This window comes from Ranitomeya variabilis, chromosome 1, assembly GCF_051348905.1.
Source record: "Ranitomeya variabilis isolate aRanVar5 chromosome 1, aRanVar5.hap1, whole genome shotgun sequence".
Lineage (NCBI taxonomy): Eukaryota > Metazoa > Chordata > Amphibia > Anura > Dendrobatidae > Ranitomeya > Ranitomeya variabilis.
In genome coordinates this window covers 5,231,380-5,250,888 of record NC_135232.1, presented here as the reverse complement: position 1 = coordinate 5,250,888, position 19,509 = coordinate 5,231,380, and the positions used below count along the sequence as shown (strand labels likewise).

The 19,509-nt window shown below is 49.4% G+C and overlaps 1 protein-coding gene across 2 annotated transcripts in view; it reads right to left on the bottom strand.

Annotated features, from left to right (window-relative positions):
* The window catches only part of GBA2 (glucosylceramidase beta 2), a 166,040-nt gene that overhangs the window by 46,026 nt on the left and 100,505 nt on the right, over window positions 1-19,509 (bottom strand). For both annotated transcript variants that reach the window (XM_077281277.1, XM_077281278.1), the window contains exon 5: window positions 18,087-18,202. In XM_077281277.1, the coding sequence (XP_077137392.1) occupies window positions 18,087-18,202 (116 nt within the window). The remainder of the gene's footprint in view (window positions 1-18,086; window positions 18,203-19,509) is intronic.

Below are 19,509 nucleotides of genomic sequence, written 5' to 3'. Positions count from 1 at the left end.
ACCAAGAAGGGCTCCGATGTAGCTAACTGGGCTCCTGCTGCCGTGGAGGCTTTCCAGGAGTTGAAGCGCCGGTTTACTTCGGCGCCTGTTTTGTGCCAGCCCGATGTCTCACTTCCCTTTCAGGTTGAGGTGGATGCTTCAGAGATTGGAGCAGGGGCCGTTTTGTCGCAGAGAGGCCCTGGTTGCTCTGTTATGAAACCTTGTGCCTTTTTCTCCAGGAAGTTTTCACCTGCCGAGCGAAATTATGATGTGGGCAATCGGGAGTTGTTGGCCATGAAATGAGCATTTGAGGAGTGGCGTCATTGGCTCGAGGGTGCTAAGCATCGTGTGGTGGTCTTGACTGATCACAAAAATCTGATGTATCTCGAGTCTGCTAAACGCCTTAATCCGAGACAGGCCCGCTGGTCATTGTTTTTCTCCCGCTTTGATTTTGTTGTCTCGTATTTACCAGGTTCAAAGAATGTGAAGGCCGATGCTCTTTCTAGGAGCTTTGTGCCTGATGCTCCTGGAGTCGCTGATCCTGTTGGTATTCTTAAAGATGGAGTTATCTTGTCAGCTATTTCTCCGGATCTGCGACGTGTGTTGCAGAGATTTCAGGCTGATAGGCCTGAGTCTTGTCCACCTGACAGACTGTTTGTCCCGGATAAGTGGACCAGCAGAGTCATTTCCGAGGTTCATTCCTCGGTGTTGGCAGGTCACCCGGGAATTTTTGGCACCAGAGATCTGGTGGCCAGGTCCTTTTGGTGGCCTTCCTTGTCAAGGGATGTGCGGTCATTTGTGCAGTCCTGTGGGACTTGTGCTCGAGCTAAGCCTTGCTGTTCTCGTGCCAGCGGTTTGCTCTTGCCCTTGCCTGTCCCGAAGAGACCTTGGACACATATCTCCATGGATTTCATTTCTGATCTTCCGCTATCTCAGGGCATGTCCGTTATCTGGGTGATATGTGATCGCTTCTCCAAGATGGTCCATTTGGTTCCTTTGCCTAAGCTGCCTTCCTCTTCCGATCTGGTTCCTGTGTTTTTCCAGAACGTGGTTCGTTTGCACGGCATCCCTGAGAATATTGTGTCAGACAGAGGATCCCAGTTCGTTTCTAGGTTCTGGCGATCCTTTTGTAGTAGGATGGGCATTGATTTGTCGTTTTCGTCTGCTTTCCATCCTCAGACTAATGGACAGACGGAGCGAACCAATCAGACTTTGGAGGCTTATTTGAGGTGTTTTGTCTCTGCTGATCAGGACGATTGGGTGACATTCTTGCCTTTGGCTGAGTTTGCCCTTAATAATCGGGCTAGTTCCGCCACCTTGGTTTCGCCTTTTTTCTGCAACTCTGGTTTCCATCCTCGCTTTTCTTCGGGTCATGTGGAGCCTTCTGACTGTCCTGGGGTGGATTCTGTGGTAGATAGGTTGCAGCGGATCTGGAATCATGTGGTGGACAACTTGAAGTTGTCACAGGAGAGGGCTCAGCGCTTTGCCAACCGCCGCCGCGGTGTGGGTCCCCGACTACGCGTTGGGGATTTGGTATGGCTTTCTTCCCGCTTTGTTCCTATGAAGGTCTCCTCTCCCAAATTTAAACCTCGTTTTATTGGGCCTTACAAGATATTGGAAATCCTTAATCCTGTATCTTTTCGTCTGGATCTTCCTGTGTCGTTTGCTATTCACAATGTATTTCATAGGTCCTTGTTGCGGCGGTACATTGTGCCTGTAGTTCCTTCTGCTGAGCCTCCTGCTCCGGTGTTGGTTGAGGGCGAGTTGGAGTACGTGGTGGAGAAGATCTTGGATTCTCGCCTCTCCAGGCGGAGGCTTCAGTACCTGGTCAAGTGGAAGGGCTATGGTCAGGAGGATAATTCCTGGGTGGTCGCCTCTGATGTTCATGCGGCCGATTTAGTTCGTGCCTTTCATGCCGCTCATCCTGATCGCCCTGGTGGTCGTGGTGAGGGTTCGGTGACCCCTCACTAAGGGGGGGGGTACTGTTGTGAATTTGCTTTTTGCTCCCTCTAGTGGTTACTAGTTTTTTGACTCTGGTTTTTCTGTCATTCCTTTTATCCGCACCTGGGTCGTTAGTTAGGGGTGTTGCTATATAAGCTCCCTAGACCTTCAGTTCAATGCCTGGCAACGTAGTTAACAGAGCTAGTCTGCTGTGCTCTTGTCTACTGATCCTGGTTCCAGTTATATCAGCTAAGTCTGCCTTTTGCTTTTTGCTATTTGTTTTGGTTTTGTATTTTTGTCCAGCTTGTTCCAAATCTATATCCTGACCTTTGCTGGAAGCTCTAGGGGGCTGGTGTTCTCCCCCCGGACCGTTAGACGGTTCGGGGGTTCTTGAATTTCCAGTGTGGATTTTGATAGGGTTTTTGTTGACCATATAAGTTACCTTTCTTTATTCTGCTATCAGTAAGCGGGCCTCTCTGTGCTAAACCTGGTTCATTTCTGTGTTTGTCATTTCCTCTTACCTCACCGTTATTATTTGTGGGGGGCTTCTATCCAGCTTTGGGGTCCCCTTCTCTGGAGGCAAGAAAGGTCTTTTGTTTTCCTCTACTAGGGGTAGCTAGATTCTCCGGCTGGAGCGTGTCATCTAGAATCAACGTAGGAATGATCCCCGGCTACTTCTAGTGTTGGCGTTAGGAGTAGATATATGGTCAACCCAGTTACCACTGCCCTATGAGCTGGATTTTTGTATTCTGCAGACTTCCACGTACCTCTGAGACCCTCGCCATTGGGGTCATAACAGTGAGCACTTTAAACCCCCAGGTGCTTCACAAATTGATCCGTAAAAATGAAAAAGTACTTTTTTTTCACAAAAAAATTATTTTAGCCTCAATTTTTTCATTTTCACATGGGCAACAGGATAAAATGGATCCTAAATTTTGTTGGGCAATTTCTCCTGAGTACACCAATACCTCACATGTGGGGGTAAACCACTGTTTGGGCACATGGTAAGGCTCGGAAGGGAAGGAGCGCCATTTGACTTTTTGAATGAAAAATTATCTCCATCGTTAGCGGACACCATGTCGCGTTTGGAAAGCCCCTGTGTGCCTAAACATTGGAGCTCCTCCACAAGTGACCCCATTTTGGAAACTAGACCCCCCAAGGAACTCATCTAGAGGCATAGTGAGCACTTTAATCCCCCAGGTGCTTCACAAATTGATCCGCAAAAATGAAAAAGTACTTTTTTTTCACACAAAATTTCTTTTAGCCTCAATTCTTTCATTTTCACATGGGCAACAGGATAAAATGGATCCTAAAATTTGTTGGGCAATTTCTCCTGAGTATGCCGATACCTCATATGTGGGGGTAAACCACTGTTTGGGTGCACGGCAAGGCTCGGAAAGGGAGGCGTGCCATTTGACTTTTTGAATGGAAAATTAGCTCCAATCGTTAGCGGACACCATGTCGCGTTTGGAGAGCCCCTGTGTGCCTAAACATTGGAGCTCCCCTACAAGTGACCCCATTTTGGAAACTAGACCCCCCAAGGAACTTATCTAGATGCATAGTGAGCACTTATAACCTCCAGGTGCTTCACAGAAGTTTATAACGCAGAGCCGTGAAAATAAAAAAATAATTTTTCTTTCCTCAAAAATGATTTTTAGCCCAGAATTTTTTATTTTCCCAAGGGTAATAGGAGAAATTGGATCCCAAATGTTGTTGTCCAGTTTGTCCTGAGTACGATGATACCTCATATGTGGGGGTAAACCACTGTTTGGGCGCACGGCAGGGCTCGGAAGGGAAGGCACGCCATTTGGCTTTTTGAATGGAAAATTAGCTCCAATCATTAGCGGACACCATGTCGCGTTTGGAGAGCCCCTGTGTGCCTAAACATTGGAGCTCCCGCACAAGTGACCCCATTTTGGAAACTAGACCTCCCAAGGAACTAATCTAGATGTGTGGTGAGCACTTTGAACCCCCAAGTGCTTCACAGAAGTTTATAACGCAGAGCCGTGAAAATAAAAAATGTGTTTCCTTTCCTCAAAAATATTTTTTTAGCCCAGAATTTTTTTATTTTTGCAAGAGTAACAGGAGAAATTGGACCCCAAAAGTTGTTGTCCAGTTTCTCCTGAGTACGCTGATACCCCATATGTGGGGGTAAACCACTGTTTTGGCACACGTCGGGGTTCGGAAGGGAAGTAGTGACGTTTTGAAATGCAGACTTTGATGGAATGCTCTGCGGGCATCATGTTGCGTTTGCAGAGCCCCTGATGTGCCTAAACAGTAGGAACTCCCCACAAGTGACTCCATTTTGGAAACTAGACCCCCAAGGGAACTTATCTAGATGTGTGGTGAGCACTTTGAACCCCCAAGTGCTTCACAGAAGTTTATAATGCAGAGCCGTGAAAATAATAAATGTGTTTCCTTTCCTCAAAAATATTTTTTTAGCCCAGAATTTTTTATTTTTGCAAGAGTAACAGGAGAAATTGGACCCCAAAAGTTGTTGTCCAGTTTCTCCTGAGTACGCTGATACCCCATATGTGGGGGTAAACCACTGTTTGGGCACATGCCGGGGCTCGGAAGGGAAGTAGTGACGTTTTGGAATGCAGACTTTGATGGAATGGTCTGCGGGCATCATGTTACGTTTGCAGAGCCCCTGATATGCCTAAACAGTAGAAACCCCCCACAAGTGACCCCATTTTGGAAACTAGACCCCCCAAGGAACTTATCTAGATGTGTGGTGAGCACGTTCAACCCCCAAGTGCTTCACAGAAGTTTACAACGCAGAGCCGTGAAAATAAAAAATCATTTTTCTTTCCTCAAAAAAGATGTTTTAGCAAGCAATTTTTTATTTTCACAAGGGTAACAGGAGAATTTGGACCCCAATATTTGTTGCCCAGTTTGTTGTGAGTACGCTGATACCCCATATGTGGGGGTAAACCACTGTTTGGGCGCACGTCAGGGCTCGGAAGGGAAGTAGTGACATTTGAAATGCAGACTTTGATGGAATGGTCTGCGGGCGTCACATTGCATTTGCAGAGCCCCTGATGTGCCTAAACAGTAGAAACACCCCACAAGTGACCCCATTTTGGAAACTAGACCCCCGAAGGAACTTATCTAGATGTGTGGTGAGCACTTTCAACCCCCAAGTGCTTCACAGAAGTTTATAACGCAGAGCCGTGAAAATAAAAAATAATTGTTCTTTCCTCAAAAATTATGTTTTAGCAAGTAATTTTTTATTTTTGCAAGGGTAACAGGAGAAATTGGACCCCAACAGTTGTTGCCCAGTTTGTCCTGAGTACGCTGGTACCCCAAATGTGGGGGTAAACCACTCTTTGGGCGCACGTCGGGGCTTGGAAGGGCGGGAGCACCATTTGACTTTTTGAACGCAAGATTGGCTGGAATCAATGGTGGCGCCATGTTGCGTTTGGAGACCCCTGATGTGCCTAAACAGTGGAAACCCCTCAATTCTAACTTCAACACTAACCCCAACACACCCCTAATCCTAATCCCAACTGTAGCCATAACCCTAATCACAACCCTAACCCCAACACACCCCTAACCACAACCCTAACCGCAACAGACCCGTAACCCTAATTCCAACCCTAATCCTAACCCTAATCCCAACCGTAACCCTAATCCCAACCCTAACCACAACTGTAACCCCAACACACCCCTAACCCTATCCGTAACCCTAACCACAAGCCTAATCTTAACCCTATTTCAAACCCTAGCCCTAATTCCAACCCTAACTCTAATTCCAACCCTAACCCTAAGGCTATGTGCCCACGTTGCGGATTCGTGTGAGATTTTTCCGCACGATTTTTGAAAAATCTGCAGGTAAAAGGCACTGCGTTTTACCTGCGGATTTACAGCAGATTTCCAGTGTTTTTTTGTGCGGATTTCACCTGCGGATTCCTATTGAGGAACAGGTGTAAAACGCTGCGGAATCCGCACAAAGAATTGACATGCTGCGGAAAATACAACGCAGCGTTTCTGCACGGAATTTTCCGCACCATGGGCACAGCGGATTTGGTTTTCCTTAGGTGTACATGGTACTGTAAACCTGATGGAAAACTGCTTCAAATTCGCAGCGGCCAATCCGCTGCGGATCCGCGGCCAATCCGCTGCCAATCCGCTGCGGATCCGCGGCCAATCCGCTGCGGATCCGCTGCCAATCCGCTGCGGATCCGCGGCCAATCCGCTGCGGATCCGCTGCGGATCCGCGGCCAATCCGCTGCGGATCCGCTGCGGATCCGTTGCGGATCCGCTGCCGATCCGCTGCGGATCCGCTGCGGATCCGCTGCGGATCCGCGGCCAATCCGCTGCGGGTCCGCTGCCAATCCGCTGCGGATCCGCGGCCAATCCGCTGCCAATCCGCTGCGGATCCGCGGCCAATCCGCTGCCAATCCGCTGCCGATCCGCTGCGGATCCGCGGCCGATCCGCTGCGGATCCGCGGCCGATCCGCTCTGTGTGCACATGCCATAACCCTACCCCTAACCCTACCCGTAACCCTAACCCTACCCCTAACCCTACCCCTAGTTCTAACCCTAGTTCTAACCCTAACCCTAGTGGAAAAAAAAAAAAAAAAAAATTCTTTATTTTATTATTGTCCCTATGGGGGTGATAAAGGGGGGGGGGGGTTATTTATTATTTTTTTTATTTTGATCGCTGTGATAGAACCTACCACAGCGATCAAAATGTACCTGTAAGGAATCTGCCGACTGGCAGATTCGGCGGGCGCACTGAGCATGCGCCCGCCATTTTCCAAGATGGCGGCGCCCAGGGAGGAGACGGCCGGACACCGGGAGGATCGGTAAGTATGAAGGGGTGGTGGGGGGGTGGATCGGAGCACAGGGGGGGTGATCGGAGCACAGGGGGGGGGGATCTGAGCAAGGAGGGAGCGGACAGCAGGACGGGGGAGCCGGCAGGCGGACGGAGGGGACCGGAGGACTAACGGAGCACTGGGGGGGCGATCGGTGGGTGTGGGGGGGGGCACTTTAGTATTTCCAGCCATGGCCGATGTTATTGCAGCATCGGCCATGGCTGGATTGTAATATTTCACCAGTATTTTAGGTGAAATATTACTAATCGCTCTGATTGGCAGTTTCACTTTCAACAGCCAATCAGAGCGATCGTAGCCACGGGGGGGTGAAGCCACCCCCCCTGGGCTGAAGCACCACTCCCCCTCTCCCTGCAGATCGGGTAAAATAGGAGTTAACCCCTTCACCCGATCTGCAGGGACGCGATCATTCCATGACGCATACGCTGCGTCATAGGTCGTTTTGGCACCGACTTTCATGACGCAGCGTATGCGTCAAAGGTCGTTAAGGGGTTAATCCATGTTATTTTATAATTGCTTTGTACATACTTTGTCTCATATTGTAACATCTTTATATACCTTTTTATAAACACTGCCTGATCCTTATGGAGTAAAATATTTAAAATACTACCTTCGTTCTCCTGCTCTAAAACGTACCCCAAGTCTTCTGAAGGGAATTACGCTACTGTTATGGGTTAGCTTCGGACCCGTTAATCGAAGCTGGTGGCGGCATACCTTGTCCTGCGCTCTTGGGGGTCGTTGTAGCGACGGCGGCGTTGATAATTATTGTCCCTGCCTGAGTGGGAGTAGTTACATCACCCTAGCTGCAGCGTGCCCAACAGCCAGTACAGAGCAGGCAGCCTTTCTGGTGACTAATTACCCTAGGTGCAGTCCCTAATCTGACCTGAGGGTAAGGGGGGCGCCAGAGAGATGCAAGTTTTCAAGCGAAACTGTAAAGCGGGATATACATAAATCCCTGCTGTTAGGGTACCGTCACACAGTGCAATTTTGATCGCTACGACGGCACGATTCGTGACGTTCCAGCGATGCATTTACGATATCGCTGTGTCTGACACGCTACTGCGATCCGGATCCCCGCTGAGAATCGTACGTCGTAGCAGATCGTTTGAAACTTTCTTTCGTCGTCTAGTGTCCTTCTGTGGCGGCATGATTGCATTGTGTGACACAGGTTGTATACGATGTGCGCACAGTAACCAACGGCTTCTACATCGCAAATACGTCATGAAATTATCGCTCCAGCGCCGTGTATTGCAACGTGTGACCGCAGTATACGACGCTGGAGCGATACTTATACGACGCTGCAACGTCACGAATCGTGCCGTCGTAGCGATGAAAATGGCACTGTGTGACGGTACCCTTAGTGTTATATTGCAGAGCAGTGGGATAACTAAAACAAGCCCTTGTGGTAAACTGAGAGGTCAATAGCCTTGTTTGTGTTTTCATCACATTGGAGCAGTGGAGGGATAACTAAGATAAGCCCCCTGCACATGTGATAGCCGTGGGCTGGCCAAAGGTCATCCCGATTGTGACGTACTGTTGACAATCACGGTGTGAATCGTGACATATTGGTGGCAGCGCGGTGGGATCAGAGAGCATTAGTGATCTGGTTTGAGCAATCATTCCTCTCACTAAAAACTTGAAAATTTCTTGCAAGGACTCTGCGCAAATAAGGAGAACGAACTCAGTTTTTATTAGTCCTGAGACAATTGTGTGTACTGGTAATTATCACTTCCCTTCTCTTTGTTTTTCTTTCCTATCTTTTATTTGGCAACAATGGTTGTGCTGGGAGAAACCTTTTATAAGAAGCAGTCCAAGGATACTCTTATGGCCTTGTGCATGTCACAGCAGATTGACTTTGCAGGCAAAACCAAAGACCAACTGGCCCAGTGGCTGCAGATGCTAGCACCTGTGAATATGATGGTGCCGCAGAGGTTCAACCACTGAATGCCGGCCCTACATGCAACCAGGGAAGTGCGGACCTCCACCTGCAACTGGCTCTGCAACAATGCTCCACGGACGACAGACGTCTGCAGCAGGTCCTGCAATTCCAAGAGGCGGAGAGAGCCAAGCGAGAGGCTCAGCGAGCCGAGTGGGAGGCTCAGCGAGCGCCAAGCCCAGCGAGTCCACGAACTGGAGATGGTCCGGCAGGGGGGGGGGGGATACCCTCCATCTCCCGGAGCCGTGAGCCCAACAGCGCCCAGATACCAAATCCCCGGCCAGAGCACTTTCCTGTGATGGAAAAGGACGGGGACTTGGATACTTCTCTACGGGCCTTTGAGAAGGCGTGCAGACAGTACCAGCTGCCTGGGGACTAATGGGCACAATACCTGGCCCAGGGCTAAAAGGCAAAGCTCTGGAGGCGTTTGCTTCGCTTCCGCCAGAACAAGATGGTGACTACGAGGCCATCAAGCAGGCCCTGATAAAGGACCAGCTTACACGCGAGGTTTACCGTAGAAAGTTCCAGAACCTCCAACGTGGCCCACAGTTACAGCGATGTGGTGCATGGACTCGGGATCCAATTTGACCAGTGAACCCAAGGACTGTAAGTGACCACCTTTGCACAGCTGCGAGACCTGATGATCAAAGACCAGTTCTTACATCTTTACCCAGCTAAGGTGCAACAGTTCGTTATGGACAGAGAACCCAAAGACGTGACGAAAGCAGCACAGATTGCCGATGCCAATGAGGCTAACCGTAGATCGGAAGTGCGGAAGCCAGTCACCACCAGCTGGAGAGGGGATAAACCTGCAACCAACGCCAGTGCCCCTGCCAGCCAATACAACACAGGTCCTGTCCCTGTTGTCAACAGCAACAGACCTACCACCGACCGCCAGTGTTTTGTTTGCAAAGGAACTGGCCATATCAGCCCCCACTGTCCAGACAAGCAGAAGAAACCCCCAGCCAAGGCCCCAAGGCCTAATGCAGCAGTTATTTTGGTGGGTGGGGTGGCTGGGAGGGTGTGTGACAGCGTGCAGCACGTCACCGTAGGGGGTCATATTGCTACAGGCCTCAAGGACACCGGGGCTGAACGGACCCTCATCCGACCCGAACTGGCGGCCCCTGAAGAGATCATTCTGGGGAAACCCTGTCACCGGGATTGGGGGCATCAGCTGTCCCTTGCCAATGGCCTGGGTTTATATTGATTGGGGTGCTGGGAGCAGGGTGAAGGAAGTGGGGCTGTCTGATAATTTGCCCACTGATGTTTTGTTGGGCACTGATTTGGGGAGTATGGTTGCATACTACGTTCCTGACACCCCTCCCCAATATGCTAATAAGGGTAACGATAACCCTGATGATGATGATGATGGGAAATCGCATGTGTTACCTGACCATGCTTTATCCAGTAATGATGCATCTGATAACAATTTTTTCCCTAGGATTGGTGATGAAAATGTAAATGTGCCAACTGAACCCGATAACCATTTTTACGCAAAAGTTGATGTGTCCATAGGTACAGGAATGCTCAGCCCCTTCGCTCTGCGGAGTGAGACGGCTGAGGAACCCCTAGAAGGGGCAAGTGTCGTAGCTACAGGAAATGGGGAGATGCATGGGAACCGTGAGGAAGGTGAGGCCATGCAATTGACCAGTGCCACTGAGGAAGGTAACTGGCCCATAAGTAGCACTGCTCCTGAGGTAATGGAGGTGGATGGGGAGGTAGTACCCATAGCAGCGTCGGCTGATGGGTCTATGGAAATCCCCGGGTAGACAGCCTGCGTACCTGCTGTCATCCGCAGTCAGAGTGCCCGGAACGCAGATAACGGTCTGCCTTCCGGACCCTCCTCAGTCATCGTTGTGACTGAACCAGAGATGGACCCAGAGCAGGTCCCAGAGGGTTCCCGTGGGGAAGGGACCCTGACATCGCTTCTGGCTTCCCATAGCCAGGCGTTTCAGGCCTCTCTGCACACAGATGCGAGCCTGGAGAATTTGAAGTACCTCGCCGAGACGCCCACCTCCGTGATTTACAAGGAGAGGGTGTTCTGGGAACGAGGGAGGTAGTACTGGGAGACAGTACCCGGAAAGTCGCAAAGGAGTGGTTGAGGGAGAGACAGCTGGTCGTCCCGCAGGCATTCTGGAGTGAGTTGTTGCGGATTGCCCAAGAGATCCTGCTCGCTGAATACTTGGAGATCAGCAAACTAAGGCCCGGCTGTCTCAACACTTCTATTGGCCTAAGATGGGGACAGATGTGTCAAAACTACTGCCGCTCCTGTGTCACCTGTCAAAGAGTGGGGAAGGGGGGGGCCTGCTCTTAAGGCTTCCCTGATCCCTTTGGCAGTGATAGAGGAGCCTTTCGAGAGGATCGCGGTGGACATTGTGGGCCCGCTGGCTGTCCCCAGCAGCTCTGGAAAGCAATACATCCTTACTGTGGTAGACTACGCTATTCGGTACCCAGAGGCAGTAGCTCTGTCATCAACTAGGGCAGATAAGGTGGCGGAAGCCCTGTTGGCTATCTTTTCACGTGTAGGATTTCCCAGGGAGATGCTTACCGATCAAGGGACCAAATTCATGTCTCGCCTAATGGAGGTTCTCTGTAAGAGAATGCAGGTGAAGCGTCTGGTATCGAGTGCATATCACCCACAGACCAATGGCTTGTGTGAGCGCTTCAATGGTACCCTCAAACAGATGCTACGCATGCTGGTTGAGACCCAAGGGCGCGACTGGGAGCGGTACCTCCCACACCTGCTATTCGCTTACCGAGAGATTCCGTAGGCCTCGACGGGGTTCTCCCCCTTCGAGCTCCTGTACGGCAGGAGAGTCCGGGGACCCTTTGGGTTAGTAAGGGAATCCTGCGAAGAGGAGCCGAATCCTTCTGAAGTGGCCATAGTTGAGTATGTCATGCGCTTCCGTGACAAGATGCAGACCTTAACGCAGTTGGTGCATGACAACATGACGCAGGCTCAGGCTGACCAGAAAAACTGGTACGACCAGAACGCCTGGGAGCGGACCTACCACGTGGATCAAAAGGTGTGGGTGCTGGTCCACGTACCAAAGGATAAGCTTCAGGCAGCCTGGGAAGGCCCATAGGTCGTCCACTAACAGCTCAACCCGGTCACCTACGTGGTCACGCTTGACCACGCTCGGTGTAGGCGAAAGGCCTTTCACGTCAACATGATGAAAGCTCATCACAAGACGGGGAGGAAGACACCCTCCTGGACATGCTGGCCCAAGCCAAGGCCGGTGGGTCCATTGAGGACGTGGAGGTAAGCGCCTCACTAACTGAACCCCAGCGGTTGCAGTTGCGAACCACGCTGGAACCCTTCCAGGCCGTGTTCGAAGGACTGAGTTAGCAGTCCACGAGGTGGACACCGGGAATCATGCCCCACTACGGTGAACACCCTATCGAATCTCCGACCAGGTGCAGCAGGTTATGCACCAGGAGACCGATGAGATGTTACAGCTGGGGGTGATTCGACGGTCAAAGAGTGCGTGGGCCTCACCTGTAGTTCTCGTGCCAAAGAAGGATCGGACCACCCGATTCTGCGTGGACTACAAGGGGCTCAATGCCATCATAGCCTCTGACGTGCACCCAATGCCGCGCATCGAGGAGCTGCTTGAGAGGTTAGCTGGCGCAAACTACCTGACAATAATGGATCTGAGTCGAGGATACTGGCAGATTCCCCTGAGCCCCAAGGAGCAGGAGAAGTCCGCCTTTATCACACCCTTCGGACTGTACGAGTCCACGGTCATGCCCTTCGGCATGAAGAATGCCCCTGCCACTTTCCAGCGGATGGTCAAGCTCCTGCTTCAGGGACTGGAGAAGTACGCAGTGGCGTACTTGGATGACATTGCCATCTTCAGTTCCTCCTGGGATGAACACCTGCAGCATCTCGAGGAGGTGCTCAGGCGCATTCACCGAGCCGGACTGACTATCAAGTAGGAAAAGTGCCAGATGGGCATGAGTGAGGTCTATTACCTGGGGCACCGGGTAGGTGGGGGCACCCTAAAGCCAGAGCCTGAGAAAGTGGGAGCGATCGTGAACTGGCCCACCCCCAGGACCAAGAAACAGGTGATGTCCTTCCTGGGCACCGCAGGGTACTATAGGCGCTTTGTACAGCACTATAGTAGCCAGGCAAAACCCTTGACGGATCTCACCAGGAAGAAGCTACCCAACATCGTCAACTGGACCAACGGCCGTGAGAGGGCCTTCCTTAAAACAGCACTGTGCAATGCCCCTGTATTAAAAGCAGTCGACCGTTCTTGGTGCAGACCAACGCCAGCAAGTTTGGCCTCAGTGCTGTGCTCAGCCAGGTTGACTCGGAGGACCAAGAGCACCCTGCGTTGTACCTGAGCCGGAAACTTCTGCCGAGGGAAGTGGCCTACTCCACCATCGAGAAGGAGTGCCTGGCCATAGTCTGGGCCCTGCAGCGCTTGCAGCCCTACTTGTATGGTCGCACCTTCAATGTGGTGACCGACCACAACCCTCTGCGCTGGCTAAACGCCATGTGCGGAACCAATGGAAGGTTGCTAAGCTGGAGCCTTACCCTTCAGCAGTTTGACTTCACTATCGAACACAAAATGGGCAGGGAGCATGGCAATGCGGATGGGTTGTCTCGCCAGGGCAAACCTGCTGAGGTGCGCATGGCGGAGTACCGAGAGGTCCTGCCTCCGTAGCGCACACCAGAAGGGGGAGGTGTGAAGATAATGTATAATATGATTTATAGTTGTCCCTGTTAGCACACATATTGTGGGCTCTGGACCCTCTTATCGCTATGCTTCTGCGGTGTGTGAAGCTACTCCTCTATGCTTTGCCCTTCCTCCAAGTCAGGAATTTTTATTGCGCTTGTAGCTGCACAAATCTCCCTCCCGCTGAAACTGGTCTGATATCTCTTTCAAGACATGCGGCTCTTTGTTCTACTATAATATTATATTGGGCCACCGATTTGGGCTAGAAAAATAAGGAGTATATATTGCTAACTTCCATCAGTAGATCTGTCAACCACTGTGACCACTAGCAGCTAAACACAACGACTAAAAAGTACGGATTTCTCCGGTACCGTGTGGAACTAGGATGAATTTGGTATCAATAGAGAGCTAATTTTAATGCAAGATGGATGAGATGTGTGTTATGACTCTGCCAGATTCTCGAGCGAAGATATGAGTTATAAGAATTGTTGGAAAAAACTGTAAGGCTGAGGAGAGGGAAGGGCGATGTTAACTCAACCCCTTTGGTGATGTCACAATGCTGCAGTTATAAGTTTCTGCACTTCACCCAACATTGAGTTTTGCCTGAGGAGATGTTACAGCAGGTCTCATCTCATGAATTGGGACATTTGGGGCTCCGCCTACCAGCATGGTTGCCTGAGATGATCTGAGCATATGTGAGTTTTATCTTTCATCTTTAATCCATGTTATTTTATAATTGCTTTGTACATACATACTTTGTCTCATATTGTAACATCTTTATATACCTTTTTATAAACACTGCCTGATCTTTATGGCGTAAAATATTTAAAATACTAGCTTTGTTCTCCTGCTCTAAAACCTACCCTAAGTCTTCTGAAGGGAATTACACTACTGTTTTGGGTTAGCTTCGGACCCATTAATCAAAGCTGGTGGTGGCATACCTTGTCCTGTGCTCTTGGGAGTCGTTGTAGAGACGGCGGCGTTGATAGTTATTGTTCCTGCCTGAGTGGGAGTAGTTATATCGACCTCGCTGCAGCGTGCCCAATAGCAAGAATAGAGCAGGCAGCCTTTCTGGCGACTAATTACCCAAGGTGCAGTACCTAATCTGACCTGAGGGTAAGGGGGCGCCAGAGAGCTGCAAGTTTTCAAGCGGAACTGTAAATCCCTGCAGTTAGTGTTATATTGCAGAACAGTGGGATAACTAAAATAAGCCCCTGCGGTAAATTGAGAGGTCAATAGCCTTCTTTGTGTTTTCATCACATTGGAGCAGTGGAGGGATAACTAAGATAAGCCCCCTGCACATGTGATAGCCGTGGGCTGGCCAAAGGTCACCCCGATCGTGACGTACTGTTGACAGTCACGGTGTGAATCGTGACAGGTATATACCCAACGGTGGGAGTATTACACACACTAATACGGTATACACCCAATGGTGGAGTATATTACACACTAATACGGTATACACCCAAGGGTGGGAGTATAATACACACTAATACGGTATACACCCAACGGTGGGAGTATAACACACTGTAATATGTTCTTTTGATCACCCGTTGTTGCATTTTAATGCAATGTTGCGGTGACCAAAAAAAACCCCGTAATTCTGGAGTTTTACCTTTTTTTCTCCCTAAGCTGTTTAGCAATTAGATTGATCCTTTTTTTATTGATAGATCGGGTGATTCTGAATGCGGCGATACCAAATATGTGTAGGTGTCATTTTTTTAATATTGTTTTCTTTTGAATGGTGCGAAAGGGGGCAATTTGAACTTTTACATTTTTTTAAAACTTTTTTTATTACTTTTGCCATGCTTCAATAGCCTCCATAGGAGACTAGAAGCTGCAGCAACCAGATTGCTTCTGCTACACAGAGGCGATGCTCAGATCACGTCTATCCAGCAGAATTACTCACTTGCAATGAGCGCCGTCCACTGGATGGTGCTCACAGCAAGCTGACACTGACAAGAATAGATGTGTCCAGGAGACTTCCGGTTGTCATGCCGACACACTGGTGACCGGTAGGCGGATTTCCAGCGCGATTACCGGAAGCACTTGTTAAATGTCGCTTTTAGCGTTTGACAGCGGCATTTAACTGGTTAATAGCCACGGGTGGATAGCGATTCAATCTGTGACTATTGCAGGCACATGTCAGCTGTTCAAAACAGCTAACGAGTCCAGGGAAAGATGTGGGCTCAACGCCGGAACCAATATCAAAAAGTGAGGGAGTCCGACATTGGCGTAAATATACACCTGATATCAGAAAGGGGGTAAATAATGGCTCCATCACAAGGGACACAGATTTGACATTCTACAGATCTGCTTCATCACTGAACCCATGGATACGTTTTAGGTAGTTAGGATTTGGACCCACCAGTCACCTGAGTCCTATGGATATGTTTGGGAAAGTCGGAATGGGACCCACCGATCACCTGGCTCCATGTAGATGTTCTGAGAAGCCAGGTTGTGACCCTCCAGTCACCTGGCCTCATACCTCAATGGAATGTCAGCTTGTCGTTACCTCCTCTCTGTGCTTGCTACAGGTGGGGTAGTCGGCCTTGGAAGCTCTGAAGTCACAGCTGCCTTCTGCCTTATTCGGCGAGTCAGCGGAAGGGTGACAATCTGTAAGGCTATGTGCACACATTGCAGATTTTGATGCGGATCCGCAGCGTTTTTGGACGTGCGGAATTGCATCAAATCATTAGGAATGTGCACAAGCAATGTTAGTCAATGTGACATTCAGAATTGGTGTGCACATGCTGTGAAAAAATACATTTTGCAGCGTTTTACTTTCAGAGGTATGTCAATTCTTTCTGCGGATCTGAAGGGTTTCTGAACCCATTGTCTGTGCATGTGCCTGCATGTGTCCCTGGGTGTGTGCGGGTCTGTGTGTGTCTATGTGCGGGTGTCTGTGTGTGTCTCTGTGTATGTGTGCGGGTGTCTGTGTGTGTGTCTGCGCGTGTCCCTGTGTGCTTGCGGGTCTGTGTAGCCAGGCATTGTCTGATGGGACTACAGCTCCCATCCGGCTATGAATGCTATCACATAGAACAGTGACAGCATTAGCTGATGATGGCGCAGTAGTAGTCCCATCAGACGATGCATGTGTTAAATAGTGAAAAACTCACCAAACACCTAATCCCCGACGCACTCGTCCTCCTGTAACAAAAATAAAATAATAAACCAAACTATACTTACCTTTCTGCCGTAGTCCATTTAATAACGATTGTCCCACGACGATCTCCCATGTAGAACAGTGACATCGGGAGATGATACTGCTCTATATGCCTCCCGCGATGCACAGGAGATAATGGCTCATCAGATAAGTGCATCAATATCCATGGTAGGGGGACCCTACGTCATTTTTTGGGGGGCTCCCTTATTTTAATAGCCAGTAAAGGCTAATTATACAGCTGTGAGCTGATATTAATAGCCTGGGAAGCTCCATGGGTATTACCCCCTTCCTAGGCTATAAACATCTACCCCCAGTCGCTGGCTTTCCCTCCCTGGTTTTGAAAATTGGCCGCGAGCCCATGCCATTTTTTTCCCCTTTTTTCAAATTAAACAGATATTGCGTCTAATGCAGGTTTTGTGTGTGTGTGTCTTTATTTAACTCTTTATGTACCATTTTATTAGGTTCATTACTAAACATCGGTTTTGGTATTCTATATCTGCTCTCACCTCTGCTAAACAGGCCTACTTCACAACCCTTGTATCGTCCCTATCCTACAACCCAAACAGTTATTCAAAGCCTTTAACACCCTCCTCCACCCCCCACTGCCCCCTCATCTCTGCTGAAGACTTTGTCACACACTTTAAAAATAAGATCAACCAAATGAGGCAAATCTTCATTGTTCAACCACCACAACCCCTTTGTATATCAGACCGATGCCCAAACCCCATAACCTCCCTATCCAACATCACTGAAGGGGAGCTTAATTGTCTCCTCTCCAAATCGCACCTCACCACCTGTGCGCTCGACCCCATCCCATCCCACCTCCTCCCCAACCTCACCACTACACTTATCCCATCCCTAACCCACCTCTTCAACTTATCACTAACTTCTGACACCTTCCCTTCTGCTTTCGAACATGCCACAATCACACCTATCCTTAAAAAGCCAACCCTTGATCCAACTGCTATGTCCAGCTATCGCCCAATATCGCTGCTCCCATTCGCTTCCAAACTCCTGGAGCAGCACGTCCACACTGAACTTTACTCCCACCTCTCATCTAACTTGCTCTTTGACAATCTACAATCTGGTTTCCGCCCCATCACTAAACTGAGACTGCCCTGACCAAAATCACTAATGACCTACTTACAGCCAAAGCTACTGGACAATACTCTGTACTCCTCCTTCTAGACCTGTCCTCTGCTTTCGACACAGTTGACCACTGCCTCATACTACAGATCCTCTCCTCCTTTGGCATCAAAGACCTCGCCCTATCCTGGATCTCCTCATACCTTTCCAACCGCACATTCACCGTGTCTCTACAGTGACTTTATGTTGCTCTTTTATCTCAACATTAATTGTTATGACAATTGCTCAAAAATTAGTAAATAATGGCATTAACTTGTAATAGTCAGTGTTCCTTTAGGGGCGCACTACACTCAGATGTCGTACCTTGGGCAGGGAGAGCGGTACATACGGTTCTGAATAACCACTGCGGGATAATTCACAATGGGGCATAGTACACACGCTGCAACATTACACACCTGGTTCTCAGTCACTGGCTTGTAGTGGTACAGGCCGGGATTTAATTGCCAGCGGCAGAACTCTCCTCGCCAGCTCCGAGTGATTGTTCCTCCACCGATTCCGCCAAGGGGAGCGCCTAGAAGAAATGGAAAAATATTACAATTTGAGATACCTCATGGGTTGATACCTTTTAATGGTTAACTAAAAAGTTGGGAACCAATAGCAGCTTCAAGTACTCAGGTCCCTTCATTGGGCATCAGTATAACACAAAATCTGAAGAGTCACATATTTAGACACTGGCTAACACACTACAAACATACATTTCTCCCATAAAATGGGGCACAATTACTGGCGGTGGCATGCCACCTACATGGAAGAGAGGGAGGGTCAGACTGGTGATGGCTTATCACTAGTGTTGAGCATTCCGATACCGCAAGTATCGGGTATCGGCCGATACTTGCGGTATCGGAATTCCGATACCGGGATTCCGATACTTGCTGCGTATCGGATACCGGAAACGAAAGTTCCCAGATTCAAAATGCACAAATTCAGCCAATGAGACTGATTCCAAATGTGGGCACATCCTGTTCAGCATGGAGGGCATGAAACTACTGGCAAGGCTGTGATTGGCTGCTGAAATGATGTCATGATGCAGTTTAAAAGTCGCTGGCGCCATTTTGCGATCACTCTGCTGTGAATTCAGTTAGTGACAGGACGCTGTTTGCTGACTGAGGGCCAGTTTAGAGATAGCGACTTGCTTCTTTGTGCTTTCCAAAGGCTAATTTAGCAACCGCTGTGTTCACCTACTATTCACCTTGCTTTTGCCTTGTAGCGCTGTTTTCACAGCGATCTGCAAGGTCTGTGTGTGTGTGTGTGTGAGAGTGCAGCCCACTCTCTAGTTGAGTGCAGCCACATAGGCCATCCATAGCTGGTTGTATTCAGTTCAGGGAGGGTGGTTCATTGCCTCATACTGTTCTTTTTTTTTTTTTTTTCCAAGTAGTGTAGTCTGCTGCTAATTTTTAACAAAAAATCCTATTAGTGTCTTTCCACCCGTCTCCAGCTAATTTGTGGAAAAACACTACATAGGATAACGTAGAGGAGGGTTTTTGGGCCTTGCAGCGCCGTTTACGGCTGTCTGCACGGTCTCCGTGTGACTGCAGCTCGCCCTGTAGTCTGTGAGCAGCCATAGCCTGGTTGTCTCCAGCTCAGGGTTCTTCACTGCGTCATACCGCAAAATCAATTTTCATTTTGTTTTAAGTAGTGCAGGCTGCTGCACATTTTTTCAAAAAATTCCTATTAGTGTCTTTCCACCCGTCTCCAGCTAATTTGTGGAAAAACACTACATAGGATAACACAGAGGAGGGTTTTTGGGCCTTGCAGCGCCGTTTACGGCTGTCTGCACGGTCTCCGTGTGACTGCAGCTCTATCTGTTGTCAGTTCAGC